A 24,489-nucleotide genomic window follows, 5' to 3' on the forward strand; every position below is an offset into this window, starting at 1 on the left:
ATTTACTATCCAGCCAACTTCAACTCCTTTGGAGTTTGATGCAACAAAAAGTTACATGGATGGATGAGACTGAAGTTAATAAACTATAAGAGCTAATGATATGAAACTTGGAAAACTTCATACTATGAACCATCCAACTTTATACAAGGGACCACCCATTAGCCGTAACTTAGTCACTCACACAACCTACCAAGCAACAAAACTCCTCACACCACCAGAAAAACACAGCCCATACTCCGAACACCAGCTATCAGCAACACAAACAAAAGAAACCGAACACAATACATTAGCCATCTTTCCTTTTCTTCTCTCTTTAATGGGCACACAACAAAAATTCACATGCGTGTATGTATGCCACTTTCAAAGCCTTAGTCTGTTATGAAGACCTAACTATTCTTTCGTGTTGACCGGTCATCCATTCTAGCACACAAGAGAAGACCGGAGAGCTGGAGCAGTTGGAAGATGTGTGCATGATGCCCAGCGGATGACTGATTCACTCACAATGAGATCGAGCTGCTCACGCTCACCAAGACCAATCGTATGGTTCCTCTTGCTGTGTATGCATGACATCTTAGACCCAACCGTCCCTCCTGCCCTCTTAACTGCAGATGATCGTTTATTGTCCACCCCTCCATCAACATGTTGAGAAGGCTCTAATAGCACAAACAGCTTTTCCAAGTTTGCCTCTGCATGACGAAGGAAGATAAATTATGATTAAATAAAAGAGAAATGAAGCTTATAATTTCTCCTATTATGTAAGAAACCGCATAAGAAGTTTATAGTAAGGAACTCATTTACCTCCTTGGATTGCCTCCACTCTGGAAATGTTGGTTGAAAAGTCTAATGCACAACTCCCTTGCTCAACCACAGCATAAGGGCTGAGGAATGAAAAACTTGGCATTGATGACACAGGGGACGAGAACTTCAATGCTTTAGCATCGTTGCCGTCACGGAAAGAAAATCCACCAGATGCAAAGCAAGGGGTTGATAGCTCCCTTGGTAGAGAGGAGAATGATGACCTGCATGTGAATGTGGGTGACTGAACATCACAAGGAATAGGTGATCCAGTGTCAAAGCTGATGTCCTGATTTCTGGACATGAATGCAGAGAATGAGCCACCACCTAAATCCCATTCTCCACAGCTCTGGTTTCCACATTCACTTGATTTTTCTGGATATGGCCCTCCATCCTTCACCCACGAATGATCTACAAGATAAAAAATTAAATGTTCCAACTTCTACGAGAGTCTACAAAGGATCCGGAATGCTGGATCAATGCATGCAAAGCCTTCTGCAGAGGAACTATTGGCAACCTCCACATGAAAATATTGCCAAAAATCATTTGCAAAACCAGATACAGAATAGTATAATTAATAAAGGCAATAATTGTTGACTTCTTAAATATGTAAATATAGTAATTTTGAGAGAACAATAATCATGCGGGGCAGCAACAGTAGAATGCAGTCTGCATGAGACTCTTTATTAATACATGCCACAAGGGCCATCTCAAATATCTTTTGTTTTAAATTACTTATCGGATACACCTTTTCCCAAAATTTTGGCAACTTTGCTTTCTTCTCCTGCTACAAGTATAGGGTTGAGTTTACTACTTACACCCAGTATTACATATCCTTTTCCTCCCCTTTATGTTAAAAAATGCAACAATCTAATAAAACAAATTCAAGTCATCACCTTCTACACTTTCAACATGCTCCCGGCGACCCAGAACACACAAGAAAAGTAAATCCGGCACTAATATTAAGTAGCAGAAATTCATAGTTCAAAAAATTTGGTACATCAAGTATCAACCAACCTAAAGCCTGCTGGGCAGTAAGCCTTCGAGTAGAATCTGTACACAGCATTCCCTTGACTAAATCCTTTGCTGATTCAGATATGTTATCCCAAGGATCAGATGGGAACCGCAGATCAGCAGCTCTTACAGCATCAAATATCTGTGACTTAGTCTTACCCCAAAATGGAGGCATGCCGCTAAGAAGAATGTAAAGAATAACCCCAGCACTCCATACATCTGCAGCCTGGTTATAGCCTCCCGCCAATACCTCAGGAGCAATATAAAAAGGACTTCCCACTGTTCCATGCAAACTCTGCCCTGTTTGAACAAGGGCCAAGGGTTTTAGATCGTTGAATGCCTCGAAAATTTTCAAGAAAGCAATAACCAATACTATACATGACTATGGGAGAACCAAAATAAGTTAAAATCTTTACCGGGCCTGATGTAGGTGGCAAGACCGAAATCTGCTAATTTAATTGGTGAAGATGAGGCCCTTGTAGCCAATAGAATGTTCTCAGGCTTCAAATCTCTATGAACCACCCCAGCTTCATGACAATATGAAACCACTTGCATCAGATGCCTAAACAGGACCCTGGCCTCAACCTCAGAAAATCGTCCACGCTTTTCTAACTGGTGGAAAAGCTCCCCTCCAGCACAAAGCTCCATCACCAAATGAACATAGTTTTCATCCTCATACACTGCTTTGAGATCTACAACATTTGGGTGACCTGATAACCTACTCATTATCTCAATTTCAAGTTTAACACTTCTTGCGTCATCTGTGGTCACCAATCTATCCTTGGCAATCGATTTGCAAGCCAAAACCTCCCCAGTCAACTTATCGGAACACAGGCTGATAACTCCAAACTGCCCCCAACCCAACTGCTCTCCGAGAATGTAACGGTCTTTTAAATTTGAAGTAAGTTCCACATCCAAAATCGTTTGATTCAACCCTTCAACTCTGTAACAGCATGGATACTTCAACAATTGATCAGTACTGTTGCTCTTGGCAACAGCCATACCAGCTTCTAGCCCCCCTCAACCAAAAATTACCTATCAGAATCAGCTCATGATTCTATAGTGTCACAAATTTCGTAAGCCAATCTCAATACACTTTTTCCTAATAAATGTGAAAACTCAGTTTCAAGTCAAATATATTGAACTTTTGCTATGGAAAATCATAGCTGAGGTCAATTTTTTGAAAACAAAGAGCTTCTCATGTACAATTGTTGAAGTTTGACAGGGATACTTACCATGACCCATACGATATGCCTTTATGGACAAATAAGATAGTAACAGGAGAAGACGGAAGCTTGAGACCTTCTCCAGTAAACACTTTCAATCTCTAATAAATCGTCGGATCTGGAACCACAAAGACAATGTAACATAAGTCAGACTCGTATCGTCAAACAGCATGACTGGATCAATTAAAACAGCTATCATAATGTCTAAAACCCATGGCACCCATTCAAACTCAAAATAAAAGTCAAACCCAAATCAGAGACAGTATTATCATCCTTAACAAGAAAAAGATGGAAAAGAACAATTCAAAAGTTTCTACAATAAAACCCTTATCATCTCAAACCAACCATAGACGAACCAAAAAATACCAATTACCAAATTACTAAATCGTCAATAACCTTCAGCGGCAAATCTAAAAGTAAAACCCAAATCAGAGGCAGACCCATCAAGATTTACCAAAATAAAGCCTCAAATGTCCTAAATTAAACCCGCATTCCCCAGTTCACACATCTACAGATCCTTATGTAAAATGGAAGAGAGCTGGGAAGGAAGAAACAGACCTGGTTAGAGAAAGAAAGAGAGAGAGCCACAGAAGAAGGAACCCGTTGGAGTAGTGATTTAGCTCCCCAAGACAGGCCTCCTGTGGGCTCTCTTTGGTCTGCTCCTGTCTGGTGCTCGTCAGTCGTCACTGAATGTTTCTGCGTTTTTTTAGTTGATCCTTTTATGTTTTTTCTATCTAGTTTGAATCCGAAAGCTTTCATCGGACATGACGTGGGACCCTGACTTAAACTTTGTTAAACTATTATTTCTCTATCGTTCTTTGGCATCGCTCACTTTAATTTAATAATTTTACTCTACTTTCATGGGCTTAGCTGCAGATAATAATTGTGGGCTTTTGATTCGAATTCACTCATGAGCTTATTCAATGAAAGGGCCACATAGAGAAATGGCTGGGCCCATTCCCTTAAAAGTTGCAGTCCAGTATGCTGATTGCTGGGCTTCCAATGAGATATGTTGAAGACTTGAAGTGCTGGATTAGATAAAAACCAGTAGGTTGTCTGTATAATGTGTATAATGTTTTTGGAGGTTAATATCGTAAATCCACGTTGTCGTGAAGTTGACGCGTTCGTCTTCTTGGCATATTCTTCCCTTCGTCGCTCTTTCGTTCTCACAGAAACACACAGGCGGATCCAAGTTAGGGTTTTAATTTCTCGAATCCCAATCCAATTTAGAAGGAAAATTCATTCCAAATTATTGGGAATATATTGATCGAGAAACTGCACGTAATTTTTAGTGTGCGAGAGAGAGAGAGGGATACTATTTGTGAGAAAGAATTTCAAGGCTTTGATGATCAACTTTGATTTTGATACTATCATTTCCAGTTTAATCGATCTTTTACTCCTGCACCATTAATCAATGGATTTGAATCAGCATGGGGGCAACAAGCGTGTCTTCCAACGACTTGGGGGTCCACCAACGGCCGACTCCAGGCAGAAGGTTTGCTTTAATTGGCGGGCGGGAAATTGCACTCGTTACCAGTGTCCCTTTCTCCACAGGGAATTGCCTCCTATGCCGGCGGCAAACGGCGGCGGCTCTAACACTTACAAGCGCGGTTTTGGGAATGACCACAGCTTTACAGGCCCTCCAGCGGCTCGTAGAAACCCCAATTTTAACCAATCCTCGACTTGGGGACGTGTAGGGGGTAACCTGGTGGTGAGAAAGACTGAGAAATTGTGTACTTATTGGGCTCAAGGGAGTTGTAAGTACGGTGATAAATGTAGGTTCGTGCATTCTTGGAGTGTGTCGGAAAGTGTTTCTCTGTTGACGCAGCTCGAAGGCCACCAGAAGGTGAATTTTTGTATGTTTTGTTGGTTCTCTTTTTTTATTTGCATGACTTAGAGGTTAATTGGGATTTACGTTAACAGGTTGTCAACGGGATTGCTTTGCCATCTGGTTCTGATAAGCTTTATACTGGAAGCAAAGATGAGACTTTGAGGGTTTGGGATTGCCAGTCTGGTCAGGTGGGCGCTAATTCTTTTCATCCTTGTGTTTTTCTGGAATCCGTTTTTGCTTATGAGTTTGAATTTCTCAATCAAGTTTATATTTGGTTGATTATAAGGGAAAGAGAACAAACGAAATTTGTGGCATTGCCAGTCGAATGGACAATGCAACAATTTATGGTTGATAGCATAAATGCACAATTTCATTTAAGACTTAAAGTAATAAGGAGGAAAAAAAACTATGGGTATTTTGATAGTTCCAGATTGAGATACTGTCTGTTAATTTGTCAACTTTAGGTTTCTATTCTTAGTACTGATCTCACATTTTTTTATGAATGGGTGGAGAAAGAACGTTTTTCCATAATTTAGTGGGATTTCTGATAAGTCTGGGATTAAAAGGCTTGTACTGGGAAATTGTTTTTTGTCATTTTTCTTCTGATTACTTCATACCGGTAATTTTGGAATGATAGCAACTGAACTCTCTCTGTTAATTTTGTGTAGAAACTTGCAAGTTGCAACTAACGTGTAGTTACTTCATAAGTAATCATACCAATATATTACACGTTTATTTCTTGTGAATCAACTTTTGAATATTATTTGATGTTAAATGATTAAAAATAATCAAGTACCCTCCATGTTTTGCTTCTCTATCATTCAATTTTTTCTTTGCTGAGGTTTTTGTGTGTGTGTGAAGGATTGAATGGCATTAGAAAAGAAAATGTTCTCTTTTATCCTCATCAACTTTCTTGCTCCTTAAATAGAGACTAACAGCTTCGTTTGTTTCATGATATGCACATGTTATCTTGCAGTGTGTGAATGTCTATAATCTTGGCGGTGAAGTAGGTTGCATGATAAGTGAAGGTCCTTGGATTTTTGTTGGTCTGCCAAATGCTGTTAAGGTAATGCAAGAGTTGAAAATTCCTTCTTTGGTGTGTACATGTGTGTGTGTGAGAGAGAGAGTTTATACATAAGAAATCAGTTGCAAGTTTTGGTATTGAACAATATTTTGTCTCATTGGTTATCATGATGACTTCACAGGCATGGGATATTCAAACTTCTGCCCAGCATAGTCTTCCTGGTCCTGCAGGGCATGTTTATGCCCTGGTTGCGGGTAATGATTTGCTCTTTGCTGGTGTGCAGGTAATTCTTTTGAAACATGTAGATTTATGAGTTCATCTAGCTTTGAATATTAATCTCCACATTCATTCAAGCCATGCAATGTTGGAGGGCTTTTTTCCGGGTTTTGAATTGCAAATGAAATGGCAAGCCTTGTCATTGACAAGGATTCGTTGTGATTAATGGTTACTTATGTGCTTAATCTGCCTGTTTGGCCCCTTGCTCAAGTTCAATTATTTAATCTTCACCACCCTGACTCTCTTGTGTGCATACCATACCCTAAGCTGAAACATCCTCCCGCAGGATGGCGCCATATTGGCATGGAGATATAATGCAGCAACCAACGGCTTCGATCCTGCTGTATCACTAACAGGCCACAGCCTCGCAGTTGTTTCATTAGTTGTTGGTGCTAACAGACTCTACTCTGGTTCCATGGACAAGTCAATAAGAGTAAGTTTTGTTTCATTGTCTCCTCTGTCCTGCTACGAGAATATACCGATTTTCTATCTTAAGGTTCTCTAGGTCTCTCCTCTAGTGGTTACCAAAAGTACAATGCTGTTATTTTTGATATGGCATATGGTATTCTACTTTTCAATATTTTATTGTGCTTCATTTCAGGTATGGAGCCTAGAAACCTTACAGTGTATGCAGATACTGACAGAGCATACTTCAGTGGTGATGTCTATGCTTTGCTGGGATCAATTTCTTTTATCATGTTCATTAGACCAAACAATAAAGGTTTGTTCCATTATTTGTTCATTTTTATGTTGCATCGGGAATAAGGTTACATCGTTCTTCATTTTCCCCCTTATGCAGGTTTGGGTCGCTAATGATAGTGGAAATTTGGAAGTAACATACACACACAACGAAGAACGTGTATGTTTTTTATGCAGTTTTATTACTCTGTTACTATGTGATGTTATAGTAATGTAAACTTATCTGTGAAGGATATGTTGGATTTTTTATGAAATTTTTGGCCCTTTAAATATAGACATGGTTGTATTATTAGGAGCTTTTTGACTTAGGTGCAAGCCTGCAAGGGGTAGGGGTTACACAATTTTGAATTGTGGTAAAATTTATTTTTTAACTATTGTGCTTAAGCTGATTAGCTGCCTAGGTTACTTTGGGTACTTTGATTTTTTTTTGTCCGCTAACTATCATGTGAGATTTTCACTTGTTTAGATTTTAAAGTGTTATTCAAGTGCTTGAGTATGTTTTTAGCAAAAGAGAACTATAAGAATTGATTTTGAACTCTGGGTTCCTTTTTTCAACTTTTCCTAATGACTGATCTGGTGAAATGACTGCCAAATAGCTGAATCATACTGATTGTGGCAATAAATGGTAGCCTCACAAATTGTTTGGGATCATGGCTTGGTGATCATGCTGGTGGCAGCGTTGGTGTTATGAAAATAAATAGTAAAAGGAATTGTAGCATTAAAATTTGAGGTTCGGTTGGTTGAGTGCCATTTAAGCTCTATGATTTTTTTTTAATGAATGGATCGGAATTCTTAAGTTGGAGTCACTGGGGAATTGTGATCTATGGATCTGAGTAAGCATCGAACCAATTTTATTCTGCATTTAGCAGAAAGTTAAATTTTTGGGATTACTGCTTAGGAAAAAAGAAAATATCGGCTAATTTCAGTGGAGTGCACATTGTAAACAGACCTAAATTATGTAGCATTTAGGATTGTTTTCCCCCCTTCTTCCTCATTGTACTCCAATGCCGTTGCTGTAGTTGTAGGGTCAGATTGATTAAGAGTACTCATTAGCTGCAACTAGTGTACATTGCAATAATATCTAATAAGCCTTCTCTGTGCATCCTTGTGCCCGGAAAAGTCTACCTATGGCATTTGAGTATGCCTTTCTGAAACCCCTCTGATTGAAAATACAAACTGTAAATCATAGGGGAGCCAAAGTGGGAATCTTGATTCTGCTTTTGATTGGGACTTACCTTGGGTTATAGGCAGTGTTAATTTATGTAGAGAGGTGAAGGTTTTGATGTTTAAGTTGTTTTGCTGTGGTGGTGGGAAGAAACCATTCGGGGAATGGGATGTTTTCCTCGCAAGTTAAATGTATATGTTTGCACTTAATTTTTGGTGATTAATTTGCCTTTTGCTTCTGATGCCATGGGAAAATGCTATCTTTTTTTGTTTATGTAAGCCTTCATGGTGTATGGATAATGCCGTGGATGGTTCTTACCTATGTGTTTCACATGATACTGCTTTTATTTTTAATTTTATATTCCTCCTATTATTGTTGCCAGCATCTTAACTTCGGGATTGCATTTAACAGAAATAGTTTGCAATGATTTTATGACATAGCCAGTTACCCCAATAGACTTTAAAAGGTTATGCTTTAAAATACTTGCTGCAGGGTCTGATCACTCTTAGTGGTATTCATGATTCAGAAGGCAAGCCTATCTTGCTATGCTCTTGCAATGACAACTCTGTGCGCCTCTATGATCTGCCTTCGTGAGTTTTTATAATTTTTCCATTGTTTTATCAATTATTTTCAAATTCTCTTCTGCCTCTTGAACCATATTTCTTTTCTTCCAAGTATTCTAGCTGTTGTATGTTTTATTAGTGTTTTTTGCTCTATTTGAATTAAGGTTTGCGGAGAGGGGTAAACTTTTTGCTAAGCAGGAGGTTCGTGCCATTCAGATTGGTCCTGGGGGTCTTTTCTTTACTGGTGATGGAACCGGTGAAGTGAGAGTATGGAATTTTTTGGCTGAACCAACTGCCACTGCCCAATGAAAGACTGGCACTGCATATTGTGCCGTTCCCGTATGTTAAAACTGATTTATTTCTTTTTTTCTTTATTTTTGGCCCTGGGTTCTCTTCTGATAGCTAAGTTAGCGGGAGAATTATTAGTTGAGAATGTAGTTCTGGTTTTTTTTTTTTTTTTTTTGGCTTTTTTTGGGGAGGGGATTAGCAACAAGAGACTAGCGTACTTGGGTGTGCCATAATCATAAAGAGGGTGTTTTTGGCCTGTATGGAAATTGTTAGACAGTTCAATGGCTCTTTCGATTTGTGACTTACATTTATATGATGTATCATTTCATGGACTTACTTTAGTGACTTGTCTTCTCACTACACTTTATTTTGTCATCAAGTGTTGGAGAGGAGCGTCAATTCTGCAGGATTTTGCAGTATGCACATGCTATACAAATAAACTTATTTAGACAACAGAAAATCCTCCCCAAAAAAGATAAAGATCTCAGCAATTGGCCACGGTAATTGGGATAATCGGGATCTCAGTTGCGGGGATCCGTTGCACTTCTGAATCCACCCACACAGACTTTGTTTAACAGCTAGAACAAAATATTCTGGAAGAACCATTTTTCATCAATAGAGAGCATAAATAGTCCCTTTTTCTCATGCAAATCTGCTAAATAATATGGACTTTTAAGTCAATTAAATGGAAGGACAAATGTCACAAAATAAAGCTGAATAACACATTGCAGAACTCCAAAAGCAGCGGCAAACATTGAAAAACAAACTCAGTCATCTCTATTATTCAATCATCAATAGTTGACAATAATTTCATTAACATCATTGAAGTTGAAACAACTGATGAGCGGTGATTTTTTAATCTGATTTTCTATCCTTCAGTTTTCAGATAGAATGAATCCATCAACTTGAAGTCGAGTTTACAGATTAAACATGACCTTGATGGCACTACCACCGCCTGCACTTATTTCAAAGGCTTCTTCAACTTCCTTCTGGGAGAACCCAAACCTGTGAGTTATAAGGGGCTTCACATCTATCTTACCACTCCTTAACAATTCAATGCATAATGGCCATGTGTTCTTATATCGGAATACACCGATCACATCAACCTCCCTGAAAAAAAAAGAGAACCAGTTTGCTATGTTATCATGTCTTCCAGTAACCTCATAAATTCACTGCACACAAATTTTAATGTAAAAAAAAATATTTGAATTTTTAGAACATCTAAGCTTATGTTTATGTAGCATGATACATGTAGGGATTACTATAATTATCAAAGCATTTCAATGATTGCAATGCAGTGAATTCTCCAATATATGTTTCCACTGCCTCTCTTCTTTTTTACTTTATTCTGATCATCAATGTCTTTTATGCACTTTGAATATTCTACTGGATTCCCCTAAATTGTCTCCAAAATGAACATAAATCTGATCTTGAATACACTGATATTGAATTGATTTCACAACATTATCTAATTAATCACGACTTTGAATTTGGCACTGCCAATAAGAAAGAAAAAAGATCCAGTACCTAGCAGCTGCTGGAGTCAGTGGAACAGTCATTTCATGGTGGCCCATCCCCACAAGGCAAACTCTGCCACCTGCTCGAGTGGCGCTCAGGGCTGTTGACATGGTTTTGTTAAAGCCAGCACAGTCGAAACTAACATCCACTGCAGCACCCATTGCTCTGTGTATGAGTTTAATTTCTTCGGCTACATCCTGTAAAATTCCGAGGTTAAAGAGAGTAATAGACGCTAGAGCACTAACCGAGGAATGAAGATCAGCCATGACACTTGGTAGATTCATTTTTTTTATCTTCCATATCTTTATAGATTATTGTTTCATGAAGAGACAATTTTTGGCTAAGAGTAGAACTTTGTCATGATATTCAGAGCGACTTCAGCATACTTCCACAAAAAAAAGAACGGAGGAAACCTGAATATTTGTTGAAACTTTAATAATCTCATCGGCGCCAAGATTCTTTGCAACAGATAGGCGATAGTCGTCCACATCAACAATAACAATCCTGGGTGCTCCAAAGGCACGGGCTGCTAGCATTGTGACAAGCCCTATGGGCCCTGCTCCCATAACCAACACATTTGTTTCTGGGCCAATTTCAGCTCGCCGAGAAGCATGAACACCAACACTTAAGGGCTCACACATTGCTCCTTCCTCCAGGCTCACATTATCAGGCAGTTTAAAACATAGATCCGCCGGATGCACCACCTATCATGAGAATGAATGACATTTAGTTAGAAGTCACAATCAGTTCCAAAATGTATCCACAAAGACCAATCATGTTGCGACATTCATTGCATGTTAACAACTATTTAATTGATGTAGAACTAATTACATACAGTTCATCTAAATATTCTCATTTGAATTATAGGTGGCAGAGTAAATGGCTGCAGACCTTAGAAATAAAACAGCTACAAAATTACAAATCCAGTCACATCACTGAATCCTAATTACTAAGGTCAATCTTATGTGGGAACCAAAGTGTTAATAATATGTAAAGTTGCACACATTCGAAACTCCCAAGATATGAACGGATAGAAACTATAATTATATGACTACATGATCTCATTGTGCCATATGCTGCTAGGACAAAGAAGACTCATCAGAATAGTGGCCCAAAGTCTAGAACAATATAAAGCTTTCAATACGAGTGCACAAGGAAGTGCATACATGAACAGAAAATCATATAAATGAGAATTATGCACAGGTTCAAAATGAGTGCAAGATATGCTTCTCATAATGGAAGTTTTTTAGTTTTGGAATTATGCATATTTGTTAACCTGATTGGCGAGAGAACCATGACATGGTGGAGTTGCGAAAAACTTCATCTCAGGGCACAAATTATATCGACCTCCTTTGCAGAGATCACATCGCCAGCAAGTAATTCCTGGCTCCAGTGCCACACGATCACCAGGAACCAGATGCTTCACCTCACTTCCAACCTCCTCTATGATCCCAGCACACTCATGTCCAATCACCATTGGTTCTTTAACTATGAAATCTGCCAATCTCAATTTCTGGGGAAAAAAAGTACCAAAATTGGACAAAAAAACAAAAGAAGAAGAATGTACCCGTCAGATTAAAAAATCTCAGATACAAAATCTTAACAATCATGATTCATGACTATTTTCAAATTAATTTTGCTTTTCCTACAGTCTAAGAATAAGTTCATTCCCTACCATTGTTCCTGGAAAAGGTCTAGGTAAATTATAGAAGATGACTGATCATTGAATTTAAGAAATGGAAAGACAAATCGTCAAATCCAATCCTAATATTGTTCTAGTTTCACAGAACTTCATCAATCAAACGGACCCAATGTCAACTCACTTCAGTTTGATAAAATATGGAGTTCACCGACACATAGCCCTATTAGCGGATAAAAGAGGGATTTACCTGGAGATAGTGAACATCACTTCCACAGATACCGACAGCCTTCATCCTAATTCTAACATCATGAGATCCTAAAAGGTTATTGAAAACAATAAACAGAACACAGCCGTCCAATCAGTTAAAAGGACAAAGGAAAAAATCAATCAGAAACATGAATTTGAATCCCAAAATCAATAAGTTTGACAACGACAACTATGATCGTATTTGTAGAAAGGGGAATAATACCAACAGGAGGAAGCTTGAAAGGCAGAATCTTGAGAGTGTTGATAGCCGTAATCCAGGCAGCCATGTTATCTTCTTCAGCTTCCCCCTGAGACATTCCTCCTTTGCCCATATTTGCTTATCTCCTATCACACACTCTAGACTGAACAGATTTGGAAGGAAGAATCAATCAATTTCAAGTTTTCAACGGCAAAAGGTCATGGTTATTTTAAAACTATAAACTTGTGAAGATGGCGTGGGAGGGACAAGGATGGACCAGAGGCAGATAAGCACATATTTAAATATTATTGGAATTTGCATTATTAACCTTTTTTTTTCTTTTTTTGTATGGATTTGCATTACTAACTTGCTCTTGGTGGGTCATTGCGATCGCGTTTAGTCTCTCCTCTGCAATCTTTATCCATTCCGCTATTTCGTGGCTAGACGATGCCTTTAATGCTCGGTCAGGTCCCTTATCTAGAGGTGGCAAAATGTTTTCCATCCGGAGACTAAATTTGTTTGAGTCAAATTAAATCAAGTTTGGACATGAGTTATATATTTGAAATCCGAGTTCAAACATAAAATTTTTATCCGGTTTAAAACTCAATCCGGGTTCAAACACATAAATTTTGTTCGGTTCACTTGTTCGAACCCTAATTCAGATTAGATTATTGTCCGGATTTAAACCAATTCAGATTTGATCAATTAAGTACGTTTGAAATCCAACTCGGACTCGACTTTTCTTTTTCCACCTCTACTCTTATCCTTATTCTTTGTAATCTTCTTATCTTTTCTAGTGGCAATATTAATAATAGTAATAATAATTAATTAGAAAAAAGAAAAATATAGGAAAGGTGTGTCAACAGTCAAGAAAGACTGCCCACGATTTAGCCCAAGGGGCCAAGGCCCTTGAATGGGCAGTATTGGTGTTTTCAGTGTTTTGTAGTAGTTGTGCTTTAAATCCTCTACGATGTATTGGGCTGCAGTGCTGACTTTATCTCTCTGGTAAGTGGTAACCCAAATAGAATTTTGGCCCATGATCAATTATGATGGGTTAATTTGAACTTTCAATTAACTTAATTAATATTTTAGGAAGCAAACTAAACTGTTTTCTCTAATGGTCTCTTATTTAAAATTTGATAAGATACTCAGATACTGTGTGAAGCCTTGTTCGTTTAGCTAGTGTTAGTTTCCTATCTTCTCCAATTTGATCCGACATTAATTTTAAAAAAAAAAACAACTTCTTGGAAGGCTTTTATCATTTATAATTGAAGAACATAAATAGTTATATATTTTTGCAACAATGAGAGTGAACGAATGATGCTCCAGAGAAGTTGACTTTGATTTTATTGTAAAAATTGTGCCTATGGTCTCTGTTATTGTCATAATTGGCATACTTAATCGTCATTAATTGATTATCAACAATGGTCCAATTCGCCAACTAAATTAGTAGCTTATAGGGAGATTAAATATGCTATTGCTTTCTCTTTTTTAACTGGTTAGTTCAACTAATTATAGTCAATCCTGCACTAAAATTGCTCAAACACGGCTAGAATAATAATAATATTTGCCTTTTTCTTTGGTCTAATTGTCATGTATCTTTTCTCACTAACCTAACTCGAAAGAGACTCTACTATTAATTTATTTATTAGTTTACACTCGCTTTACAATTTGGAAATAGAATCTAATTACAGTCATTGTGAAAAAATTATTGGATCCAAGGATTATTTTTGTTGTCAAACTTGTAATCTCGCATAGCTTGGAGAGCATCAAACGACATGATTTATAAGAAAAACTCAAGCATCTTTCAAACAACATGACATTTTCTAGCTCATGTACCATTGGCAATGGTTTAGAAAATAAAGTCGTGTGGTGTTCGTATATTCACAGTGAATTGATAAATTTAAATTGAACAATATTTGTTGATTTGAGATATACCAAACATGAATAGAATAGAAAATTTATAGCTATTGTATCTTTCTACTAAATAAAGTGACAACAATTATATTTGGTCCTCTAATATATTGGGACAAAAACGTATCAAAACGATCTTTTTGTTTGACTAAAATTTCCGCCACCACTTCATGATCCATTGAAACTATCCAGTACATTTCAAAAACATTGATCATGACTTATTTACACTAGTTTCTTTCCATGGACTGAAGATGATGGTCTTTTCTTTTGATATCCAATTACTTTGAATTGGTCTCTAAAGTGGGAAATGACTCGGTCATCCAATCTCATCTTGGTCCCGTTTTGAGCACGCCAATGATGCTGAAGTCCAAAAGCCTTATCAACGTCTAACGGGGTTCGGTCCGCACATACAAACCCAGAAAAACCCATCCCTCGAAAGTCAACCAATATAGTAAGGCCTTCCCCAAATGGCCCAATACTTGTGTTAAGGGTCGGTTCGTTGGTTGGTTATTTAGTTGGGTTAGTTTGATCATTGATAGTTACAGGTTTTCCAATGGTGGCAAGTGGGGAGGCAACAATTCCCTCACACAATACGCCACTCCATCACATAAATCTCACCCCACTACACGTCTTCACACCAACATTTTAGTTTGGCCATTTGTGTTTTTGACACAAATACCCTTGCTCTATCTTTACTTTATTTATGGCATTTTCTTCTATTTTGTCTCAACTACATGCCCCCCCCCCACTAGCTATAAAACCATAGCCCCATTCAAGCTTTCATAATTATAACTCGTTTTAATTTCGGAAAAAATATTGTCATATTCTATAATTTAAAATTTTTCTAGAATGGGGAACTAGGAAGACAGTAAATTGTTAAATTCTTTTTGATGGATGCATGTATAGTATGTTGTTTGGATCTTACAAAGACAACAAAATAACCTCACAGCTGTTCCATAGAGATAAAAGGTGAATAAAATAACTAACCATTTGTGTTACAAGACATAATAAAAACATGATTTTATTTGTATGGTATTTTTTTTTCTTCCAAAAAATACATTTTTTCCAAGATTGATAAGTGTGTGTTTGGAAACACATTTTGAGAAAAGCTACTTTTATCGGCCACTAAGGATGTTTGGCCGCCTATATTGTATATTCACATTTTTAGTGGACAAGATAAACCAAGAGTTGCTCACCAAACACAGCGACTTGGTAGTGATTCCTCCAAAACATCCTTGGAGAGTTCGAAGGAAGTTGCTTATAGCTGACCAATGACCATATTTACCATGACATCAACATGATATGTCAAAATATTACTATTTTTTAAAGAGGTAAATTATTTACCTAAACTTTGTTAATTAAAGTCCTTTTCAGTAATTTGATGACTAGGAATATGAATAATGTGAGTAACCCCGTCAAATGGTGGTAGGCCGAAGTACAGGTCCTCTCTCTTTCTCTCTCCCTCGCATATAAACATGAGAGTTCATGTGTATGTTCTGCATATTTCTTCTGTTTCATCAAAACCCTCCTCTCAAAAATGGCTTCCTCTTCCAAAACCATGAAATTAGCAGTTATGGTAGCTGATATGGCATCTTGGTACTGTGCAATAGTCCTCTTAGGCTTGATATTGTTTGCATCGATCAGAGAGAATTCCCTTGTGGATCATGATCATATCGGAGGGAACCATTTTTTTCACCGGCCGTGCGACGAGATCTATGTGGTCGGAGAAGGAGAGACCTTGCATACCATCAGCGACAAGTGCGGCGACCCGTATATCGTGGAGCGGAACCCGCATATCCATGACCCGGATGATGTCTTCCCTGGGCTTGTCATCAAGATCATTCCTTCAAAACCCTAATTAGGAAGTTTTTTGAGGTGGTTTCTAGGCTTTGTTGTCATTTGCAATCAATTCTCACCTATAGGCCTTTATCTTTTTTTTTTTTTTTATCTTACACAGAATGATGAATACTTGTTTTTTGTTGTTTAATACAAGGGGAAACTTCTTCATCAACACCAGCTTTGTATCATATGAGTGGAAAATAAAGCGAATATATATAAGAACACTTTGTCTTTGTGTGTAATTAGTATAAATTCCTTTTTTGAGGGTGGGTTACTTTGAATTTACAATAAAAATCTTTCAAATTCAAGCACGTTCATATTTGTATTTATTCTGTGTTATCAATTTGTATAACTTTAAACGAATATAAAAAAGGATGAAGGATGTTAAAGTGTATAAAGTTTAATCATATCGGATGTCTAAAATACAAATTTGTATAATATCATTATCGATTATTAAAAACAAGTGTACCACACACGTAAGTGAGTTTCATTTGTTCATAATACCGTTAAGAAAAATCAACACATGTAGAAGTTGCATTGCTATAGATTGACAAAATCGGTCTCGCTAGTTAATCGTCTCTCTAATTTTTTCTTAATCAATAAAGTTTGGACAAAAGTAGGTTTGTGCTATTGGCTATCGCTTCAACCTTTCAGTGTTTAACCTTGACGTCTGAATATTTATTGAAATCTCTCAAAAGTCCAAATTCCAAAACCATTTATCAACACTGAGAAATGCCAGGAAAGTTCTAAAAAAAAATCTTGACTAGCAGCAGCTGCAGCACTTTCATTTCCGACCCGACTCGCGAATCTCAAACAAGAAGGCCGGCCCGGCCCACGAACGTCTAGGACATTGTATGGGCCATTCCGGCCGGCCCACTTTACATCTCTAGATTCATCATCTAGAGACGAGAACTGAAGCCTCGTGATGAATACCCACCTCGGCCCATAAGGCCCAAGATAGAACTACAACCCAGAAAACCGGCTTACTAGGTGAGGGTGCCTTGGATCCTTATAAAGGAGAGTTGGTAGCCCTATTTTTTCGATGTGGGACTCGCCCTTCAGAGTGCAGCCTTTTCCCCCCTTGGACAGTCGACATCCACGGTGGCTACGCTCGTCCTTCAGACGGCAACCCTTTCCCGGACAACAACCCTCTCTGCCGGTGGCTACGCTCGCCCTTCAGACGGCAACCCTTTCCCGGACAGCAACCCTCTCTGCAAACTCGACTCTCTCAATGAAAGCACCAATGATGAATACTCACCCCTGCCCATAAGGTCCAAGGTAGAACTACAACTCAGAAAATCAACTTACTAGATGAGGGTGCCTTAGAGCAAGTCCAACCCACTTACTCATTTTGAGTAACACAACTTCCTTATTTTAAGTAAAAAGCAGTTATAGGTTATCAATTTTCTAACACCCTTCCAACCATATACCCCATTTTAACATCACATCAAATATTTTAATATTTTTTAACATAACTAACTTTAACCACCTCCAATTTTTTAATATTATCTAATTAATTATTTTAAATATTTGTCATCAAAATATTTTATAACTTATACTGTAATTAATTTTCAAATATTTATATATTATCTAATTAATTTTTTAAAATATTTTTCATCAAAATATTTTATAACTTATACTGTAATTAATTTTCAAATATTTATATTAATTAAAAATAACATGGCCACGTGTATGAGATAAGGACATGTGTCCTAACATTTGATGAAAAGAAAATTGATCAAATGTGTGAGATAAGGCCACGTGTCTATTGAGATATTAGCAAAGTTGTGCCCTTATCTTCTTCAATGGAAGCAGCGCAACCATCTAGCTCATGTCCGACTCATCCTTCGGCTCATCACCTGATGAATCTGCAGAGAAATCATCTTTCGAAGAAGAAGAAGCGTCTAATTGAAGCTCTCAAAGAAGGAGATTGATGGTGTCAATTGGGTGAGTTGCGCCGGTGGATTGAATGATGATTTTCTACGGCAAGCGGGTGGTTCCGGCCGGTGGACTGCGAGGCTGATGTGGTTCTACAGGACGAATCAGCGACTTCAGTATGACGAGTTCAAGACAGGAGTTTATCGACTCTCGCAATCGGGAGCAACTCTCGTGAACAAAGGGGATTCGCGCGAAGAGTCTGGTGTGGAGGAACCAGAGACAATAAAAAATTAATTTTGAGATATAGGTAATGCTTTTTGGCACCGAGATTTGAGTTAGCAAAAATGAAAAGCTGAAAATGAGTAAGCTTTTAAGTTACCGGTTGGAAGCCATTAAAATGAAAAAGCATTACCAAAAACTGGTTTTTACCTATTTTGAGTGGACATGCTCTTAGATCCTTATAAAATAGAGTTGGTAACCTATTTTTTCCACGTGGGATACTCATCACCTCGCTCCAACTCTCTACAAAACTTACTCCAACGCTCTCACCCTGGCATCTCCCCTCCCTCTCTCTGGTCTCTTATCCAATCAAACGATCTTCCTTCCTTCTCCTTTCTGCCCTAACTTCGGAAGCGAAGACAGCACCGCTTCCAGAGATCTGGAGAAATGAAGCATCATTCGAATTCTCCCGACAAAACTTTAGTGGACCATCGCTGAATTCGACATAACTTTAGTGGACCATCGCCGAGCGATGGAAAGTGTTATCCGCCGGACAACCTTCAACCTCCGTTTTAGAGAGATCGTCAAATTTTCCCATTCGGATGTGTTCAGGGCTCGCAAATTTCACTCTCCCGCCAGAGCGTTGCCGGACGGCGCAGTTACTCGATTATACGTCTTTCACCGCTTAAAGACTTCCAAGGTCTTGTTTCGTCGTCGAAGACACTGAAAGGTAAGCAATCTAGAAACCAAAAAGAGTTCAAACACATTTGTATCGTAAAAAATATTTTATTAAATACCTTGAAATTGAAGATCGTCAATATTCGTTGATTCAACTGAACTAAAATTTAGTATGCTTGTAATAACTCGATCAGAATCTTCGACTAGATGGAACTCAGGTTCTTATAGATTTTTTGGTTTTGTTTTCAATTATTTTCTGCTTTCATGTAAAATTTGATTAGGTCTTTGGAGCCGATTAATTATTTAAGTGGAATGCCTTTATCTGCTAAAATTATTTGCGCCATGCATGAAATTTCAGATACGTGAGGCTCGGTTTTCAGGATTTTACATGCGTTGTTCTGTTAGTAGTTCATTTTTTTTCCCTTTCCTCGTCTTTTATTTAAGTTTCACTAACTAGTTAAGGGATTCATTGAAGTATTTGGATTTTTAGGTTTATTTTGTTGTTGATCTGTGGAATTTTGTAAGCATATTTTAATAAGCTCTAAGTTACATTTTCAATTGTATTTGTTCATATGTGTGTGTTCGTATTGACAATGACTATTGCTTTTATCATCTTCCTCATTAATAACGAATATCAGAACGTGAGGTGACCAGTTATCCTTTAGCTTTTTGTGTAGTGATGTAGTCTCGACTCCCAATGAGTGCTTATGGTTTGTGTAACAAGAAGCATATATCTTATGACTTATGATTGATATAACATGCATTCCAATGTATCTGCGTGGCTAAGGCACACAAAGGATTTGCCTGTTGGCAGAAATCTATTTGAAGTAGAATTAGATTCAAGTATTCAACTTAGGCTGAAAGAATTTTATTGAAGCAAGGTTATCTTTTCCTATTGCTGAATTACTCAGGAATAGATTCCTGCAATTCAATATTCTTCAGCAATAAGTTCTCTATGATTGTTACAATTTTTGTTTACGAAAATGCAAAACCTAATGAATGGTGCAAGTGTGCAACAAACATTTCAGCCATCTATTAGACAATTAACTTATGCGTTTGAACATCCTCTGCGAAATTTTTTTTATTGCCCTTGAAATCTCATGCAAATTACCAAAACCAAGAGCAGATTGAGATGACTCAAGGTACTTAATACATATACTAAATGGAGTATTTATACTATTTGCTAATTTGTATTGATTGTACAGTGTACACAGTTTAGTTTGTATCTGATAGCAAGTTCAATTCCAATTTAATTTCTCCCGAAACCTCTGATGGTTTTTGCTGATCTTTCTGTTCGAATTGTCTTATAACACTTCATTGTGTAAGATTGTCATCTGTATTTTCTGGCTTTCAATGTATTTCATCAATAGTATTTCTCCTTTTATTGCTGGCTTTGTTTGGCCATAGGAGGATAGCATTTTCGCCATCTTTCAGAAAATAAGCATCCTTTTTTCTTTGTTGCTTTGAAGGAATTCAATTGAGTAAATCAGTTATATTTGGCCATATTTTGGCTCAGCTGGGTGGAAGTATATATTCCTGCTAATTCTAATTTAGTTCTTCAATATCTCACATTAATTATCAATATACGCAGGCTTATGTTCTGATGTATAAAAACTTTGTAAAGATTAGCCGGGTTTAGTCGTGCATCTACTGGAGAGAGAGAGAGTAACTGATGAGCACTTCCTGATATGAGCATGTGTTACTATTAGCCCAAAGCTTGTTTTTGAGCAGCACTACATGTTCATAATTTATGCAACTATAATATGTCCATAACTAGGTGGTATGGGGAAAAGTGTGAGGACCATTTAGAGTTAGCATGTCACCTAGATTATGGACAATTATGGACAAATATCATTTTGGTTTGAGCAACAACAGAAGACTATATTAGACAGGCATCAAGGGGGTGCTCCTCGATTACGACAAAGAGGAGAACTAGTTACAAGAAATAAGTTCTATAATCCAAAGATCATTTAGTTCAACTTATTAATTTAGCCTGCTTGTTTGATTTTGCAGTAGACAAAATGAATGTGTTGGCCGGTATGTCAGTTAAAGTAGGTGATGGTTAAAGTTTTTTGTAATGATGATGTTGTTTTTCGGTTTTTCCATTAAAGTAAACAGGAGACAACTTTCACAAGATTGCAATGCTGTGTTCCGTCTAAGAAGTAAGGATAACATGATTATGTTGGTGGAAAAGGCAAAATTATTTGGTGGTTAAAATGACAGTGCCAACATTTTTAACCTATTTGGAGAATAATAGCTATCTGATGGGTTTACGCTTGAAAATATATTCATTCTGATCCAACCAAAGCAGGGTCGTAAGAGAGGAACAAGATAACCTGAATAATTAGCCAATCTTTCACTTGTTTTACATTTTGTCACTCTTTATTGGGAACATGGGCTAGATTTACCTAATGCATCTTAGTGTTACATTCCAATACAGTACAAGAGTGCGATGCCATTCAAATTTCATGAAATTTTATTTTGTGTCATAATTATTTGAGCTTTAATTTGGATTTTCTGTAGGTTGTGGTCCTCATTGGCAATTTTTAGGGTCACATGGCTCATTGACTGAGAGACTAATCATTGGTAAGTGGAAACTCTGTTTCATGAGCATGGAAATACTCTCTTTCCATTCTCTCAATAACACTAGTCGTTCTGATGCTGAGCAAATGATATTTTGACCTTATTTAATTAATCTTCATTTTTCTTTGTAGGATTACTTCTCTGGTACTAGTGTGGTTCTCAACTTAGCTGAGACACCTTCAAGCCTCTTTGAGTGAGTAAAATACTGCAACTGTGATAACTCAGTTATATTTTTCTCTTCCCTTTCCTCTTGGTGCTGGGGTTGTTCAGGGTCTGGGGGTATGTGTTACGTCTTCCCCACGGTCTTTATTCTTATCCAATGGCAGTGGCATCATCAAACTTTGCATCAATGTTCCTGAGGCGATACTATCTTCTTTAAAATCCATTTTCCTCGCTGCCTTTTCCCCCCAAATCCATTTAAGTTTCAATTATATGGACAAAACTTTCACATAAACTAGCTGATGTTTTCCTAATACGCTCCCATCATTAGAAGTGCAAGTAGCACTGGCATGTTTACACATGTTGTCATGTGATTGTTTGAAGATAATTTTAGCTCATCTATGGTAACAAGATCTCCATGTCATTGCTAGGTATTATAGATGCGACTACCGTGCCTATATTTGGTAGGCACTACTCTGCTGGTGATGTAGTAACTGAGATATTGGTGAAGAAGATGCGAGGTGCTAGAGAGGCGTTTGCAGCGACTGATTTGCAACACAAGGTTTGTTTTCCAAAGACCTAGTGAATCAGCACTTGATGTTAAACACCTTTCGTAAATGATGCAAGGAAAAGAAGTATCAACCCATGTGTGTTGTGATGTTTATATGAAATATTTCATGATTGGTTGACCAAACTCTCTTGTTGCTTAGTTAAAAAGACAGCATACTGGCTGGAAGAATGTGTTTGTTACACATTGGCGGATGCAACTTAGTCATCTAAAAAACTATGGTGCAGGTATGTACTTTGAACTGATCTGGTGGTTATCTTGTAAGGATAGTATAAGCATTCTTTGATAGCCAAACACGAGTGTTCAGCATCATACTATTATTTAGCTACCAGGCTCAGTTTCGTCAATTGTAAGACATAAGAGGCTGAGGGCGTGCACTGTGTTTCACATTCATGTGTGCACGTACAAGAATGCATGCGTATGATTGACCAAATGATGAGATCAGTGAGGGAAAAAGGATGAGATCAGAGAGGGAAAAAGGAAAATTCAATGATAGATGGAAATCAAATGAGGGGGAGATGGGGCGGGTAGCTGGATAGATACATTTTAAAGGATTCAAAGATAATAAACACCTGTTAAAGGATGTGGTTAAGGTGGTGTGCATTCAGTCTCATGCGACAGTGTGGTTAAGATTACTACTACTCATTATTGTTTGGCGGCTTGCTTGTCTGAAATGAGCATGAGATAAGCGTTGTGTAATTTAATTTTTTAGATAAATTTATAAGCTGTTCATACGAGAGTGTGTGCGCCTTTTGTTTATAATGCACTCATTGGTTTATTAGTGAATGGTTCCAACAACCGCAGCACATCGGGTATGTTAGAATGAATGTATGGTTTGGCAACATCTTTCTGAGGTTTCCAGAACTCTTTTATGCAAACAAATTCACCATTTTCTAGATGTTGCCAGGAATTCTTGCTATAGCAATAATCACTTTTTAGGTAACTTTATTTTGCGTTGCCTGTCACTAGACCTGTATATGATGCCTGTTTACTTTGTGATGGTGTTCACGTATTTTCACTGTCGGTTCTTTATAAGCACTTGTTTTCGGCTGGATGGTTCAGTCTTTATTGGCTTGTTTCGGAATTCTTGTATATGTATATATATATATATAGTGAGTAGGGCTCACATGCGGGCGCCCGTAACTCACAAAGTCACGGGCGCCACTTTATGTGAGACTGTGAGAGTATTAGTGGGGCCTAAATTCACTGGGCCCCACAGTTGTTGATGTTTTAAAAAAAATTGCGTGTAAAACGCAGACATCCGTAACTTTAAAAGCTACGGACGTCCTCATTAGAGACTTGAGGGTATATATTTTTGAGGAACTGGAAGATCATCTATGGACTATGATCCGGTATGAACATATTTTATGGGATTTCTGGCCAAGATAGATTGAGGCCCATCTTTTGTGGGTCTAAAATTGAATAATGGGTCCAGGTCCAGTATGACGTCTACGATGGGCCTCAGGTAAGGCTTAAAATTATGGTCCGTACAAAATGGTGGGCCTTTGGCTTAATGTGCGTGAACTCAAAAGATTGCCAGACTAACTTAGCGAGCCTTAGGCCCAATTATTAACCTTGAAGTAAGATGGGCCTTGGATGAGGCATTGTCCTTCATCAAATCTGCAGTTAACCCAATTGAGCACTAGTCAATTGGAATGCCTATTTATTTAGAAGGATTATCTGGGCTTGAAATTTGGCCTTCATAAAAGGTCTATCTCCTGGTTGGTCATATGGCCCAACTGTAATGGGCTTTAGAAGGAGGAAGTTGCATTAAGCCTATATGACGCATGTTGTCAACTGGGGCTTAGTGGCTTATTGTGTTCGGACGAACAAATTTGGGACGAAACCATAAAGAACAATTGAGAAGGATCCATTGGGCGGTAAGACAATTTGGCCCAAAAGGTCACTTACATTGTGCATATTAGCCCATTAAAATTGAATATAAAAGCGCACTTACATTAGGCCTAAAAGCCCATTAAAATCGGATCCAAACCTAAAAGCCCATTGAAATTTGGCCTGAAATTGGGCTTGGGTCTCGAAAGCCCATTATAATCGGGCTTGAAAGCCCATTTACGTTGGGCCTGAAAGCCCACCCTTATAATGGGCTTGAAAGCCCATTTACGTTGAGCCTGAAAGCCCACCCTTATAATGGGCTTGAAAGCCCA

General features: G+C 37.9%; 4 protein-coding genes and 1 long non-coding RNA gene across 6 annotated transcripts; 3 read left to right on the forward strand and 2 right to left on the reverse strand.

Moving 5' to 3' along the window:
* Nucleotides 1-99: 99 nt before the first annotated feature.
* Nucleotides 100-3,808, reverse strand: LOC120004008 (calcium-dependent protein kinase 26-like). Of its 2 annotated transcripts, none has more exons than XM_038853205.1 (6): nucleotides 3,594-3,808; nucleotides 3,045-3,153; nucleotides 2,226-2,844; nucleotides 1,813-2,109; nucleotides 799-1,206; nucleotides 100-686 (listed from the first exon to the last, which is right to left on the reverse strand). In XM_038853205.1, the coding sequence occupies exons 3-6, from the start codon at nucleotides 2,809-2,811 to the stop codon at nucleotides 421-423; spliced, it is 1,557 nt and encodes a 518-aa protein (XP_038709133.1). In that variant the 5' UTR covers nucleotides 2,812-2,844; nucleotides 3,045-3,153; nucleotides 3,594-3,808; the 3' UTR covers nucleotides 100-420. The 2 variants fall into 2 exon arrangements, with proteins under 2 accessions (XP_038709133.1, XP_038709132.1); XM_038853204.1 differs by having other exon boundaries at nucleotides 2,226-2,911; nucleotides 3,594-3,806.
* Nucleotides 3,809-4,102: 294 nt separating this feature from the next.
* LOC120004010 (zinc finger CCCH domain-containing protein 63-like) lies at nucleotides 4,103-9,260 on the forward strand. Its single transcript, XM_038853207.1, has 9 exons — nucleotides 4,103-4,881; nucleotides 4,959-5,054; nucleotides 5,843-5,932; nucleotides 6,072-6,173; nucleotides 6,453-6,599; nucleotides 6,768-6,887; nucleotides 6,966-7,025; nucleotides 8,523-8,620; nucleotides 8,758-9,260. Exons 1-9 carry the CDS (start codon nucleotides 4,450-4,452, stop codon nucleotides 8,900-8,902), a joined length of 1,290 nt encoding a protein of 429 aa, XP_038709135.1. The 5' UTR covers nucleotides 4,103-4,449; the 3' UTR covers nucleotides 8,903-9,260.
* Nucleotides 9,261-9,635: 375 nt separating this feature from the next.
* Nucleotides 9,636-12,766, reverse strand: LOC120004011 (sorbitol dehydrogenase). Its single transcript, XM_038853208.1, has 6 exons — nucleotides 12,511-12,766; nucleotides 12,289-12,356; nucleotides 11,676-11,912; nucleotides 10,813-11,103; nucleotides 10,409-10,596; nucleotides 9,636-9,991 (listed from the first exon to the last, which is right to left on the reverse strand). The coding sequence occupies exons 1-6, from the start codon at nucleotides 12,617-12,619 to the stop codon at nucleotides 9,799-9,801; spliced, it is 1,086 nt and encodes a 361-aa protein (XP_038709136.1). The 5' UTR covers nucleotides 12,620-12,766; the 3' UTR covers nucleotides 9,636-9,798.
* A 3,060-nt stretch (nucleotides 12,767-15,826) lies between these two features.
* Nucleotides 15,827-16,513, forward strand: LOC120004322. Its single transcript, XM_038853636.1, has one exon. It carries the CDS (start codon nucleotides 15,938-15,940, stop codon nucleotides 16,256-16,258), a length of 321 nt encoding a protein of 106 aa, XP_038709564.1. The 5' UTR covers nucleotides 15,827-15,937; the 3' UTR covers nucleotides 16,259-16,513.
* Nucleotides 16,514-18,589: 2,076 nt separating this feature from the next.
* LOC120003314 lies at nucleotides 18,590-23,333 on the forward strand. Its single transcript, XR_005469329.1, has 5 exons — nucleotides 18,590-19,066; nucleotides 21,538-21,600; nucleotides 21,729-21,790; nucleotides 22,188-22,318; nucleotides 22,467-23,333. It is a non-coding gene; the product is annotated as an uncharacterized LOC120003314 (long non-coding RNA).
* The last annotated feature ends 1,156 nt before the right edge of the window (nucleotides 23,334-24,489 follow it).

The sequence above is a fragment of the Tripterygium wilfordii genome, chromosome 8 (assembly GCF_013401445.1).
Source record: "Tripterygium wilfordii isolate XIE 37 chromosome 8, ASM1340144v1, whole genome shotgun sequence".
In the NCBI taxonomy this organism is placed as follows: domain Eukaryota; kingdom Viridiplantae; phylum Streptophyta; class Magnoliopsida; order Celastrales; family Celastraceae; genus Tripterygium; species Tripterygium wilfordii.

Bases quoted from the DNA above. Each gene is read 5' to 3' on its own strand.
- LOC120004011 (XM_038853208.1), bottom strand. From the start codon at position 12,619: ATGGGCAAAGGAGGAATGTCTCAGGGGGAAGCTGAAGAAGATAACATG. The intron at 11,913-12,288 runs GTAAATCCCTCT...TTTTTTCCCCAG, and splicing joins GTGATGTTCACTATCTCCAG to AAATTGAGATTGGCAGATTT. The intron at 10,597-10,812 runs GTTTCCTCCGTT...GGAATTTTACAG, and splicing joins AAGTTTCAACAAATATTCAG to GATGTAGCCGAAGAAATTAA.
- LOC120004008 (XM_038853205.1), bottom strand. From the start codon at position 2,811: ATGGCTGTTGCCAAGAGCAACAGTACTGATCAATTGTTGAAGTATCCA. The intron at 2,110-2,225 runs GTAAAGATTTTA...TTGTTCAAACAG, and splicing joins TGCCACCTACATCAGGCCCG to GGCAGAGTTTGCATGGAACA. The intron at 1,207-1,812 runs GTTGGTTGATAC...TTTATCTTGTAG, and splicing joins TACTGCCCAGCAGGCTTTAG to ATCATTCGTGGGTGAAGGAT.
- LOC120004322 (XM_038853636.1), top strand. From the start codon at position 15,938: ATGGCTTCCTCTTCCAAAACCATGAAATTAGCAGTTATGGTAGCTGAT.
- LOC120004010 (XM_038853207.1), top strand. From the start codon at position 4,450: ATGGATTTGAATCAGCATGGGGGCAACAAGCGTGTCTTCCAACGACTT. The intron at 6,174-6,452 runs GTAATTCTTTTG...ATCCTCCCGCAG, and splicing joins TGCTCTTTGCTGGTGTGCAG to GATGGCGCCATATTGGCATG. The intron at 6,888-6,965 runs GTTTGTTCCATT...CCCCTTATGCAG, and splicing joins CATTAGACCAAACAATAAAG to GTTTGGGTCGCTAATGATAG.